Below are 13441 nucleotides of genomic sequence, written 5' to 3' on the forward strand. Positions count from 1 at the left end.
AAGTGACCCTTTTCACCACAGTTGAAACAGGTATACTTGTCAGCTTTTCCAGCTTTCCTTTCCTTGCCCTCATTCTTCTTGAAGTTCTTCTTATCATAAACTCTGTCAGAGTTTCTGTCTTTCCTTGAAAAACTTTTGCCTTTGTTGAACTTTTTGTAGGCCAATTTCTTGAAGCTTTTCACCATCAATGCTGCTAACTGCATCATTTCATCATCACTGTCATCAGAGTCTGAGACATCAGAGTTTGAGTCATCAGAGTTTGATGACTCAATGTCAGACTTTGTGACATGAGCTTTTCCTTTGTTCTTAGCAGCTTCCTCTTGTACTTTCAGAGCAACAGACTTTGATTTGCCTCCATGACGTTTGCTTCTTTGCTCCATCTCAAGTTCATGGGTCTTCAGTCTTCCAAAAACGTCATCAAGAGACATTTCTCCAAGATCAAGATTGTCTCTTATTGTGGTAACTTTCAAATCCCACTTTTCAGGAAGAGCCAGAAGAAATTTGAGGTTTGAGTCTTCAAGATCATATTCCTTGTTCACCAGAGATAAGTCATTCAGCAGTTTGACAAATCTGTCATACAGATCTGTCAAGGACTCACCAGACTTTGAGTCAAAGTGTTCATACTCCTGTGTAAGGATTGTTTTTCTATTTTTCTTTATGGCCTGAGTTCCTTGACATCTGGTTTCCAGAGCATCCCAGATTTGTTTAGCAGTTTTGCACCCAATCACCCTATTAGACATTGCATTGTCAAGGGCACTGTGCAGAAGGTGTTTCACCTTGGAGTCTTTACCAATTGACAGGATGTCCTCAGGGGTATAATCTTTCTTTTCTTTTGAAACCATCTTCTGAGGTTCATCAGCAAGCCCAACAGAGAGCTTGGTGGGCATATGTGGTCCATCAAAGATCCTGTCAAGGTATTCTGGATCAACAGAGTCTAAGAATATTATCATTCTCTCTTTCCAGACTGGATATTCAGATGCCTTAAGGATTGGAACTCTAAAGGATGAAGCTTGTGATTTTTCAGACATGATTGTGATTAAGATCTCACTGTAGTAATCTTAACAGAGCTGGCTCTGATACCACTTGTTAGGTCCTATAAACTCACTATATAATATGATATAGTGATCACAATCTGTAACACGGTAAGACAATATGAGAAATTGGAATCAATAAACTCTTATATTCACAAAGCTTTTATGGTTACAAAAACTCTCTCAGTGATTTATATTGTATCACTAAGAGCTGCTAGGGTTCTTAACAATGTACTCGATAACTCAACTCATATAGAGTAACCCTAATCTGTGTTTATATAGACACAGTTACAAAATCAATCTCTGATTTGATATCCTATAAATCAGCTAATAAATCTATCAATCAAAGATTGCTACTGTTTTCTGTTTGGTTTCCATAGTCAGCAAATCACTTCTCCGCTTCTATCCTTCCTTGAATTATATCCGCTTCTGAGCTCTTTCCACGTGTAAACTCTGACGAGTCTTGACTATGTAAACTCTGATCAGTCTTTATCAAACTCTGTCAGACTTTACTAAACTCTGTCAGACTTTACTAAACTCTGATCAGCTTCCAGATTAAACTCTGATGATTCCTGTTCTAAAACAAACTTTAAGAACATTAGTGATCATCAATTATATCTAACATAAGAGATGCTTGCAAAGCCTGCATAACGCAAAAGGAAACAATTCAACAATCTGCCAATTACAATGCAACATAAGACAGATCTCAGCAAAAAGGAAAACTCACATGGAACGCGTAACCAGTGGCCTCACTTGAAAGCACTATGGGACTCTTCCCGTTGGAGGACTCAATATATTGAGGCAACAACAAATCATCAAGGTACTGAGCAAATTCAAGGGGCTTGGCATGAGCATTGTAACCATAAGTCACCAACGGAGGATCAGGTGTTGGTCGCAGCAGAAGGGGTAGCAACTTTCATTTTCTTAGCCTCAGGGCTAAGACTGGGGCTAAGCAGGGCAGGGGCTTTCGAAGAACTTGTACCAATTGATTTCTCATCACGGGCACGTTTGACAAACATATCTTTAGTAGAAATACTTGGGGGCTTGATTCCAGACAACTTAAATTCTACAAGCACATGAGGAGAAGGAGATAGGAGCAATAGGAAAAACAACATGAACATACATACAGTACTCCATTTTATTAACCGTAGGAAGCATGATGTACCTTTTGCAAAGAGGCGACTAGAACTTGCTTCAAGACCCTTCTCGGTCTTAGGACTTTCTAGAGAGTCAGAAGAGACGGTCTGAGGGGTGGACGACATCCTGCTAGCGACAGCAACAGCCCTACTACGCGTCCTGGCAGCAACGGTCTTGGAAGCCTGCTTTCCTAAGGCACGCTCATCGGCTTCCATCTTTCTAATGAACTCATCAACATCTACAGGACTGGAATTGCGGATTGGGCGTCCCAAGCAGTTGGGCCAAATCCTGTCTCCAACCGGAAGAGACATGATCTTCTCAACAATCTCCTTTGCAGTCTCATTCTTGTTATCAAAAGGGGTGGAACGTTCTAGCATGAAAAACATGGATATGGATTTAAAAGCCATAAAACAAAAGTGTACGAATGACAAGATCGTAATAAGCAACATAAGCAGGATACATGTACAAATGAATAAACACAGAGAAGGAGAATGTTCGAAACATACCCTTGGCGTCCAGCGATCTAACAAGAAGCCAGTTCCATCGCCCATTGTGGTCTTGTCGGTGAAAAAGTAGTCATCTTTCCAATTTCTGTCGTTCACGCCCTCAACATTCAGAATCAAGGCTCTCTTAGTTGTGAAACCAAATCGACATCCATAAAACCTCTTAAACCCATAACAGCATTTAACAACTTCGATGTCTATTTTCAAGTTATGCTTAGTATCGATGGCGTCAAGACATGCCAGGATCCTCCAAGCGAAGGGCATCAGTTGCCCAGGGGAGATATGCATGTCAGTCACAAGGTCCCTAACCAATTTGGGAAAAGGAAAGTGCAATTGAATGTCGAAGGGATAAAAGTAGAAACATACCCAATTCTTTCTACACCAGTCGGCCCGCTCATCTGGGGAAGGGAGCACAGCCTGGGTTCCAGCAGGAAGGAAGGGCATAGTCTCCTCGAGTCTTGCAGCTGTCATCAGAGTTTCTTTGGAGTCCCCGGCCTCGAGAAGATCGGTCGGAGTCCAGAGAGAAACCACGTCGCTGGCATGTTTCGCGGTGGCGTTACGGGAAGCACTGGATTGAGCAGCCTTTTTCGCCATTGTTGGAAGGAAAGGGTTTTTCTTTTACGGAAGAGAAAGTTTGAAAGTTAAAAGCAGTTGTGTCACAATTGGAGTATGAGGTCAACATAAGAGAGTACTGGGGAAGCGTGAGGAGATCAAAAGCCAAGAGATGACTGCGGGGAGAAGCGTGCGCGCGAAAATCGAGGCATTGTATCTTGGAATTGAAATGATGATTTTATTAAAATTATCAGTTATTAACAAAATCATGGGGCTAATTGTTAGGACACAAAGTACGGGTGACGACGGGAGCAACATGGACGTGAAAGGCAGATGGCACGAGGCGTCGAGATTGACACGATGGACGTCAAATTCAGAAGTCGATGCGCTAACGGATAAAGATGGCTTTGAATTAGAGAAGACCATGTCAAACGGGAAGATAAGCCTTGTAACCAACCAGAGCGGATAAATAGGAACAGGAGCTGACTTGGAGTGAAAGTGGGAGTAATTAGTTGTTTCTAGGGCTATATAAACGTATGTAAATCAGAGGAAAAGGATAAGCCCTACACCTCAAATCTTGTACTCAAAATTATCAACTTAGTGACATTTCATTTGGCAGGGTAGCAACCCTCCCGCGGTTTTTACCCCACAAGGGTTTTCCGCGTCACCAATTCTTGTCTTTTACCTTACTGTGTTTACTTAATTTCTTTAGCATTTAACCCCGCAAAATCTAGCACGAACAAGGGTGTTCGACGGAACAGACCCCTCAGGGGCACATTTTTTATGTAGGTGTGTATATATATATATATATATATATGTATGTATAGTCAAAATGAAAAAAATAGCAAAAAAAAGTAAATTTTATTTTTAAGATTAAAAAATTGTAAATGAAAAAAAATTGAAAAATGTTATACACTTCAATAATTTTTAAATGCTATCTTGAATAAGTTATATAAATTCTTAAAAAAATACTAATATATAATCATGTTAATAGAAATAAATACTTGCATTGAAAATTAATTGCATTGAAAATTGTCACATTACCCTCGAGGTAAAATTCTAATTTAACTGCTAACTTCAATGACTTCATTAAAATTAATTAATTTAACTGCTTATACTATTTTTTTCTTTCTTGATGACCATATGCAGTATTATATCACTAAAATAATGATTCAATTTAACTAATTTATTTTAAATTATATTCATTATTAATTTATACATGTATATATATATATATATATATATATATATATATATATATATATATATATATATAACAAATATGAAAGAAGTAATTTAAATATAAAATGAATTAAATAACGGATTTATATAATTTTTAAACAAGTATACATATAATATAAATTAAAATTGTATATGCATACTTTATTTATTTTAGAAAAATTTTATACATATAATTTTATGTTATCTATGTACTTGTTTTATTTTTTTTACAATATTCTGTTAATTTTTATAATATGGAAAAAAATATTTTATGCTCTTTTATTATAACATGATTTTTACAATTTTGTGCCCGTTTTTATTATCTCATATACATTTTTAGACTATCAGGGTAATATTAGGGCACATTTTTTATATTTTACACGGCGCATTTCAAAAATCTCAGGCACGGTCCTGGAAATATGGGTTACATAGTTTGAATCAAAAGTATTATAACCAAACACTGTAATCTGGATGAGTTCCATGCAAGTGTAGGTTACTGTGTTGGGTTGCAGCATACCAAACGAGACCTAACTATAAATTTTCTTGCATACTTGTTGAATTAATTCAACACAAAATACGCATAACAAGCTGCTCGCCAGTCGCCTATCCGGGAGAACTATTTTGGTGGTGAGTTGAAAAAGTAGCAACAACTTCAATTTGTACTCTTTATACTTGTATATAAATTTCCTGAGGTGCACTACTCGGAGATCTGTTTTTGTTTTAGTAACCTACAAGTATCAACTATGTGGTTCACAATATTATGTACATATCATGCTCTTATATACATTCATATCAGTTGACAAAATTGAGAGTTCATAGAAGTAACCTGGCTGGTCATATATTCTTGTTTTCCTAGAAAGCAGCTGCCAGCCCTCATCTTCTGTCAAACCCGGGATCTTACAAACTGACCCAATTTCTGCCACCGTTAGGTTACGAGTGGTGAGTAAGATCTTGCAACCACTAGTCGTCTCACCAAGTGGAAATGCAGGCTGCAACATTCTCCAAGAATCATTATTCCAGATGTCGTCAATAACTATTAAACACTTCTTTTCTAGTTGAACTCTGCGTAGTCCATCGACCAAATCAGGATCCTCCATGTTTGAAACTTCCCCCTTCCTATCATCAGGGAGCAGTTGTTTAAGGATTCCTTTAAGAACTTTTTCCCTGTCAAATTGCTGGCTGATACAAACCCACGCAAAAGCTTTGAAATGATCTCTGATTTTAACATGATTATAAAGTTTTTGAGCAAGTGTCGTTTTTCCTTGACCTCCCATTCCCCATAATGAAACTACTTCAAAATTCTCATCTTTTTTCATCAGATCAGATACCAGTTGATCTATCTCCTTCTCCATCCCAACAAAATCCTTTTCAACATGATGAGAATAAAAAGTTCTTTGTGGAGCTGAGGTTTCTCCTTCTTCCAGGCCTTTTGTGATACCATATGTTGGTAGATTTTAATGGACGGCAGCGAGCTTAGCTTTTATATCACTTATCTCCATAGCAACATTGTGACGCCTTATCAATTGACACGGGACGCAAGCAAATCTTCGTAACTCCCCCTTGAAGCCGGAATTGGTGGCAACCTGTAGTGCAAAAATCTCGATCACATCTTCTGTTCTAAATGCAAGCTCTTTGATCTCATCCACCCATCCTCGCACTCTTTTATCTTGAATATGTTTCTTATCAGCTTCTTTCAAGAAATTCTGCATTCTTTTGAGGTCACTTTGAAGTTGTTTGATTTGACCGCGTACTCCATATAAGAGTTTGGATTCAGAGATTAACAAAGCTCCAACTCTTTCCACAGCAAATGAGACTATTGCATCGGCCATTTCTACAGTATTCGAAACAGATTTCAGAAAAAGAAGCAAAAGAAGATGAAAACCAGGCTTTAAAATTTAGAGTATTTTTAACACAAGAACTCGTGACTACTTTATAAAGAGTAAAAACAGAACGACTTGTCCTCCACTTTCTTTAACTGCTTGTTTGTTGCTTTGTTCTTCCACATTCTTCCTAGCTTTGTAATCTTTATTCTTTGCTTTGCTTGCAGATTAAAGATTCTTCATTTGCAGTCGTACGCGGCTTCGTTTGTTCTCTATATTCTTTTTCTGTTTGACAGATGTTCGCTGTTGTTTAACATGATACTGTCAATCCTGATGAGGTGGTTGCTCAACTCGCCTCTGTTTTTAACAGGGGAGGTGAAGCAGTTTGATTTGATTTATGTAACAGACAGAGAAGCAGCTGAAGGAGCTTGGAGAAAAAGATGTCATGGCTGCCTTGAACAGGAAGGGAGCTAGGCCAATCCCTCTACGGCTCTACAATCAACCTGGTGCTGCTCCTGCAGCTTGTGGAGCAGATGCTCCATCATAGTATACAGAAAGGCATCATACATATTACATAGGCATCTATCTATAGCTAAACGAGGAATGTGACGAACTTTGTAGAAATCTTGGCCTTTCACGCCATCTTGAACTTTGTAGAACTTTGTAAATAAAAAAAGGAAAAGGGATATTTATTGATAAAATACGTAGAAATGTTGGCAAGACGTTCCAGCAACAGACAAACAAATCAAATTGATCCCACAGCCAACAAGGCAACAATTTCATTTCACATGATGCAGTGATACAAACAGCGGGCCACCGTGATGCTAGTCAAAGTCATATATTATCCGAGGAATGTGACGAATTTTGTAGAAATCTTGGCCTTCCACGCCATCTATCACCTTAATTTTATCTGTGAATTCTTTTAGCATAGATATAATATAGAGTTGTTTTAAGGAAGTCAAGTGTTTCAAACCTTCTGGAAGCATCTCCAACTCTAAGCACTTCCTAATAAACAAATGAGTGAGATTTGGCATGGCTCCTTGTTCCAACCTCCATTTTCTTAACCTTTTATATTCACCGAAAAATAGTGTCTCAAGTTTCGGAAAACTCACAGAAGAACACACTATCTCCCCGTCCAAATAAGTGTTTTTCACTAAAGATAGAGTTAAAAAACGTAGGTTGGGAAGATTTCCTAATAATATCATTGGATTTTCCTCAAATATAAACCCGTCCAAGGTTAGCTCGGTGAGACGTCTAGAGAAACGAGTGCAGTCGTACACCTTCGGAATTACGCATACAGATGCCCGTATGTATAACGAATCCATGAAACTACACTCCAAAAGTACAACCAAACCAACTTCTGTTTCACTGTCAACAATTCCAATTTTCACGTGATGCGATTCCCTCAATTTGGCATTGCCAAAATCAATAATAGTCTGTGTCGTGAGGTTTTCCTCGACTGTCATATATCCTGTAAAAGCTTTGAGTTTGGGTAATTGAAAGAGATCATGTGCTTCACAATACTTTGAGTTGAAACCGTAGAACAGTTCTAGCTCATTTAAACCTTCCGATCTCAACTTCTTAGCTCCACCTCCAACTGACATATCACGTGGGAGGTACAAATGTATTAACAACTTGAGCTTCCAAAGAACATTTGGTATGCTCAAGGCACCACCTCGCGTTCTTACATCAAGGGTTTCCAAATTTCGTAGCTTCCCTATTGACGCTGGCAATATATCCAACTCACAACGTTCTAAACTCAAATACTTCAAGTAAACTAGCTCCGACAGGCTTCTTACATTTTCCTTGCTTAATTTAAAGTTCTTGGCTGTAAAAACTCGGAGCAGTTTAAATTTTTCAAGAGTAAATATATTGTTGGGCCACACTGGAGGGTCGAGCTTCCAACCATTCCAAATGAAAAGAGATCGAATTTGTGCAAGTACTTGTCGATCATAAGGTTCTAACACATCTCTGTTAGCATTATATGAGCGAACACACAATCTGCGTACTATGCCTGCTCTGGATCCAATGTCAAGTTTGCTCTCTAAATCAATAACATTCATTACTCCTTCCTCTTTTACTTTAGACCAGCACATATCTTGAATAAGATCATGAACAACACATGTTTTGTGCTTGGGCCAAGACTCATTTGCTAATCTATATGTTTTAATTGTCACAAGACTTCGGTGTGCTAATTCATCCAAATAGCGTTCTGCTACTTCCAACATCATCTCTCCTTGTGCTCTATCTTCCACTGATATCAGACCCTCTGCCATCCAAATAATGTACAATTCCTCGGTGTCAATGATTTCATCCTCTTTATAATTGGCGAAACAAAGAAAACAATGTCGCAAACGAGATGGTAGATTATCATAACTCAAGCCCAAAACCCGCTTCACAGTGTAGTATTCATTATCCTCAGTGACTCCCTTGCCCTTGGCCAAGTAGAAAGTAATATCATTATTTATTTTCTCCCACTCTCTCACCAATTGTTTGCCTTTCAAAATTCCTCCCAGCGATGATATAGCAAGTGGTAAACCTTTGCATCTTCTAACCATGTTCCTTCCGATTCTTTCCATCTCCGAGGCCACCAGTAGCTCTGCAAAAACAAAAAAATATGTATGGCATGTATGATTATAGTATAAGTTACATTATAAACATTAACTACTCTCTCCATTCCTATATATCAGACGTTTTATACTTTTGTTTTCCTTTATATATGACGCTTTACATTTTCAATGCATATTAAATGTCATCTTTTTCATCAAATGCCCCCATGAAATGCACTCTTAAGTTGTAAGGGCATACAAGTAAAAACAAGATCATAGTTAATGCTTTGTAGAGTATAGAAAGCCACTCCTTGGTCTCAACAAAATACTTAGGCCCTGTTTGGGAGTTAGCTGTTAGCGGTTAGCTGTAGCTGATTGAATGAGCTGTTTTGACTAGCTGATTGAATTAGCTGTTTTGACTAGCTGATTGAAATTAGCTGTTTTGGAAAAAAGTGTTTGGTAAATAGCTGATTGAATTAGCTGTTTGTACTTTATCCAGACACATTGCCAATCATCTAATTGAAAAAGCTCCTCCTATTAGCTTTTTCAAAATTAGCTTTTTGGATCCAAAAAGCTATTTCAATAAGCTAACTACCAAACACATCCATTAGCTTTTTCATTTGGTCAAACATCTAATTTGATCCAAAAAGCTAATTTCATCTCAAAAAGCTAACTTCCAAACACCCCCTTAGCTTAAAACGACTAATAATAAAAAAATAGAGGGAGTATTAATTTTCTTTCATACTTGTTGAATTACTTCAACCACTGCCTTATCAACCACATATCATTATACTTCAACACAAAATTCACATAACAAGCTGCTCGCCAGTTGCCAATCCAGGAGCTGGAGAACTATGCAGTCTTGCAGACACACCATTTTATTTTGTTGGTGACATGAAAAAGTAGCAACAACTTCAATATTTACTCTTTATACTTGTATACACATTTTCTAAGGTAAATTACTTGGGAGATCTGTTTTTCTTGTAATCACCTACAAGTATCAAGTATGTGGTTCAAAATAATAAGTACATATCACGCTCTTATATACATTCATATCAGTTGACAAAAACGAGAGTTTGTAGAAGTAACCTGGCTGGTCATATATTCTTGTTTTCCTAGAAAGTAGCTGCCAGCCCTCATCTTCTGTCAAACCCGGGATCTTACAAACTGACCCAATTTCTGCCACAGATAAGTAACGAGTGGTGAGTAAGATCTTGCAACCACTAGTCGTCTCACCAAGTGGAAATGCAGGCTGCAACATTCTCCAAGAATCAACATTCCAGATGTCGTCAATAACTATTAAACACTTCTTTTCTAGTTGAACTCTGCGTAGTCCATCGACCAATTCAGTATCCTCCATGTTTGAAACTTCCCCCTCCCTACCATCAGGGAGAAGTTGTGTAAGGATTCCTTTAAGAACTTTTTCTCTGTCAAATTGCTGGCTGATACAAACCCACGCAAAAGCTTCGAAGTGATCTCTGATTTCAACATGGTTATAAAGTTTTTGAGCGAGTGTAGTTTTCCCTTGGCCTCCCATTCCCCAGAGTGAAACTACTTCATGTTTCTCATCTTTCTTCTTCAAATCAGATACCAGCTGATCTATTTCCTTCTCCATTCCAACAAAATCCTTTTCAACATCATGAGAATAAAAAATTCTTTGTGGAACTGAGGTTTCTCCTTGTTCGAGTCCTGTAATACCAAATGTTGGTAGACTCTGTTGGATATCAGCTAGTTTAGCTTTTATTCCATTGATATCCATAGCAACTTTGTGGCGGCTTATCAAGTGACATGTGATGCAAGCTGATCTTCGTAGCGCTTCCTTGAAGCCCGATCCACCAGCTTGTAGTGCAAAAAGCTCAATAACATCTTCTGTTCTGAAGGCAAGCTCTTTGATCTCATTCACCCAGCCTCGCACTCTTTCATCTTGAATTTGTCTCTTTTCAGCTTCTTTTAAAAAATTCTGCATTCGCTTGAGGTCATCCCGAACCTCATTCACTTGGTTGGTCACTCCGGATAAGAGTTTAGATTCGGAGATTAACAGATCTCCGAGTCTTTCAACTGCGAAAGATACTACTGCGTCGGCCATTTCTACAGTATCAGAAACCAAATTCAATAATTGAAGCAAAAGAAGAGGAACAGCAGACAAAGATAAGATGCATTATTAGTAAACCGCTAACCATTGGTAAAGACTAGAGAGTAAACTTCAGAGTTGTGGCCAAAGTTTACATCGATTTTCAAAACATTGGCTAGAGTTCTAAATTCTCAAAAAGATGGCTAAACTTTGGCTTCGCTTTTTAAAAGTGTGGCTTCCGTTAAATGTCACCAACGGCAGCCAAACGGCAGCCACATTTTTGAAAAGTGGACCAAAATTTGGCCACTTTTCTGAGAATTTGGAACTCATTTTCACCCTTTTGTTCATTTCAAATTCTCAGAAAAGTGGCCAAATTTTGGTTCTCTTTTCAAAAATATGGCTTTAACAGTTTGGCCATCTTTTTGAGAATTTGAAACTCTGACCAACTTTTTAAAAATCGGTGTAAATTTTGGGCACAACTTTGAGGTTTACTCAAGACCACAAATCACAATAGTACAACTGCTTTTCGAATGCTACTATTCAAAGAAAAATCTATATCTTTGTGGAAAAGATATACTCCCTCCTTCATAATGTGACGTATAAATGTATTTGCATGTATTTCCATACCCCTAAAAAATACTTCTTATGTCCCAATGAATTGTATACAGTTTCTTTTTTGAGACGTTCCACCAATTGTATACATTCCAAAAGTATAATTTATTATATTTTTTAGTTTTTCTCTTTTTTTGAACTAAAGTGTAAATATAAAACTTTTATTTAAGTAAAAAATTAGAAACATATTATGAAAATGTACTTTAAAAGAGTCTTTAAAAAAGTGCAAAAAAGTAAAGTATACAATTCATTCGGGAGGGAGTATCAAAATGCATGTCATTTCATATTTTTTAATTAGTTTAATGATCTTATAACGCTTAAAATTTCAGGACATGTAACAATTTGTTTTCAATATTTTATGCACAGGACAGAAAATTGTTGATTGGCTTGCATTAAGTTTTAAAAATGTTGAGGGCATAGATCTCTTAAAGGACAAACAAGCTCTACAGCGTCTAACAGAGACCGCAGAGAAAGCTAAGATGGAGCTATCGACTCTGACTCGGGCAAATATTAGGTAAGCAACATGTAAATGTAATGTCTGGAGCTCTAAATATACAGTATTTGCAATATGTGCTTCATTCCGGTTTCTTACTAAATTTATCTTCTACAAATTTGGTTCCTCTCAGTTTGCCTTTCATTACTGCCACTGCGGATGGTCCCAAGCACATAGAAACTACTTTGACAGGGCGAAGTTTGAGGAACTATGCTCAGATCTCCTCGACAGGTACTTATAATAACCCTTTGTCCTTGTTGTAATTGTGCGTCAAAGGTCTTATCTGGTTTTTCATATGTTTTGTTTCCTTAGGCTAAAAACCCCTGTTCAAAATTCCTTGAGGGATGCAAAGCTATCAATTAGTGATATAGATGAAGTGATCCTTGTTGGTGGTTCAACCCGTATTCCTGCTGTTCAGGGAGTTGTGAAATCTTTAACAGGAAAGGATCCCAATGTCACTGTCAATCCTGATGAGGTGGTTGCTCTAGGAGCTGCAGTTCAGCTTAGATCTACTTTCTTTTGTGTTCTGGATTTCAAGGGGATATGCAGCGGTCTGATACGATTTATATATTTTGCTCTATTATAAGGCTGACGTGTTGGCTGGGGACGTTAGTGATATTGTTCTTTTGGATGTAACACCACTTTCTATTGGGCTGGAAACTCTTGGTGGTGTTATGACAAAGATCATTCCGCGGAACACAACCCTGCCCACTTCAAAATCAGAGGTAATCTCAACAGCTGCTGATGAGAAAACTAGTGTTGATATCAATGTCCTTCAAGGTGAGCAAAACTGGAGGAACTAAAAAAGGCTATTACAGAAGGTGCGACTCAAGTGATAAAGGACGCCATGGCTGCCTTGAACCAAGAAGTCATGCAGCTAGGCCAGCCCCTCTACAACCAACCCGGTGCTACACCTGGGGCTGATCCTGCCGCAGGTGGAGCAGATGGTCCATCAAAAGCATCGAACAAGGGACCGGAAGGAGATGTTATTGATGCAGATTTCACAGACAGCAAATGATAAGACAAACCTAGTAAGCGTTTTTGGTCATGACGTTTTCTAAATGGAAACGTTCTTCTCACTCTTGAAGCTCGACACTTGTCCAGGGGGAATTTTATTCAGAAATTGCATGATTACTGGGGTTTACTTCCGGTAACATGTGAATCTTTTGGCTTTGAGAAAAAGTTCTTATCGGATAACAGAGGATTGTTTATAAATTCCAAGGAGTCCTGTTTCTTTTTGATTGGTGGTTTGATATTTTGACCATATAGCAAATATAAATATTTTTGTAATTTTTTTCTGAATAAAAATATAACATAAATATTTTTATTCAGAAAAACAAAATTTTAAAAATATCAATTTGAAATATGTGGTCATACATTCTAAAAATATGTGAAGTCAAATGACTTATATAATGGAACATAGTATTCCAGAAATGCAGAATCATGCCATAA

The 13441-nt window shown here is 37.7% G+C and overlaps 2 protein-coding genes and 1 pseudogene across 4 annotated transcripts; 1 reads left to right on the forward strand and 2 right to left on the reverse strand.

The window, feature by feature from the left end:
* Positions 1-885: 885 nt before the first annotated feature.
* Positions 886-4345, reverse strand: LOC108193822 (uncharacterized). 2 transcript variants are annotated; one of them, XM_017360649.2, is made up of 3 exons: positions 2197-4345; positions 1759-2097; positions 886-1603 (listed from the first exon to the last, which is right to left on the reverse strand). In XM_017360649.2, the coding sequence occupies exons 1-2, from the start codon at positions 3263-3265 to the stop codon at positions 1913-1915; spliced, it is 1254 nt and encodes a 417-aa protein (XP_017216138.2). In that variant the 5' UTR covers positions 3266-4345; the 3' UTR covers positions 886-1603; positions 1759-1912. The 2 variants fall into 2 exon arrangements, with proteins under 2 accessions (XP_017216138.2, XP_017216137.2); XM_017360648.2 differs by having other exon boundaries at positions 1759-4345.
* A 1211-nt stretch (positions 4346-5556) lies between these two features.
* LOC108193821 (disease resistance protein RPP8) lies at positions 5557-10938 on the reverse strand. 2 transcript variants are annotated; one of them, XM_064082289.1, is made up of 3 exons: positions 9903-10938; positions 7238-8863; positions 5557-6785 (listed from the first exon to the last, which is right to left on the reverse strand). In XM_064082289.1, exons 1-3 carry the CDS (start codon positions 10897-10899, stop codon positions 6763-6765), a joined length of 2646 nt encoding a protein of 881 aa, XP_063938359.1. In that variant the 5' UTR covers positions 10900-10938; the 3' UTR covers positions 5557-6762. The 2 variants fall into 2 exon arrangements, with proteins under 2 accessions (XP_063938359.1, XP_017216136.1); XM_017360647.2 differs by lacking the exon at positions 5557-6785 and having other exon boundaries at positions 6935-8863.
* An 899-nt stretch (positions 10939-11837) lies between these two features.
* On the forward strand, positions 11838-12575 carry LOC108195305 (stromal 70 kDa heat shock-related protein, chloroplastic-like; annotated as a pseudogene).
* Positions 12576-13441: the final 866 nt, after the last annotated feature.

This window comes from Daucus carota, chromosome 7 (genome assembly GCF_001625215.2).
Source record: "Daucus carota subsp. sativus chromosome 7, DH1 v3.0, whole genome shotgun sequence".
Classification (NCBI taxonomy): domain Eukaryota; kingdom Viridiplantae; phylum Streptophyta; class Magnoliopsida; order Apiales; family Apiaceae; genus Daucus; species Daucus carota.

Excerpts from the sequence above, each read along its gene's own strand:
- LOC108193821 (XM_017360647.2), bottom strand. The coding sequence starts at position 10,899 with ATGGCCGACGCAGTAGTATCTTTCGCAGTTGAAAGACTCGGAGATCTG. Across the intron at positions 8,864-9,902 it reads AAGAATATATGACCAGCCAG|AGCTACTGGTGGCCTCGGAG; the intron begins GTTACTTCTACA and ends TTGTTTTTGCAG.
- LOC108193822 (XM_017360648.2), bottom strand. The coding sequence starts at position 3,265 with ATGGCGAAAAAGGCTGCTCAATCCAGTGCTTCCCGTAACGCCACCGCG.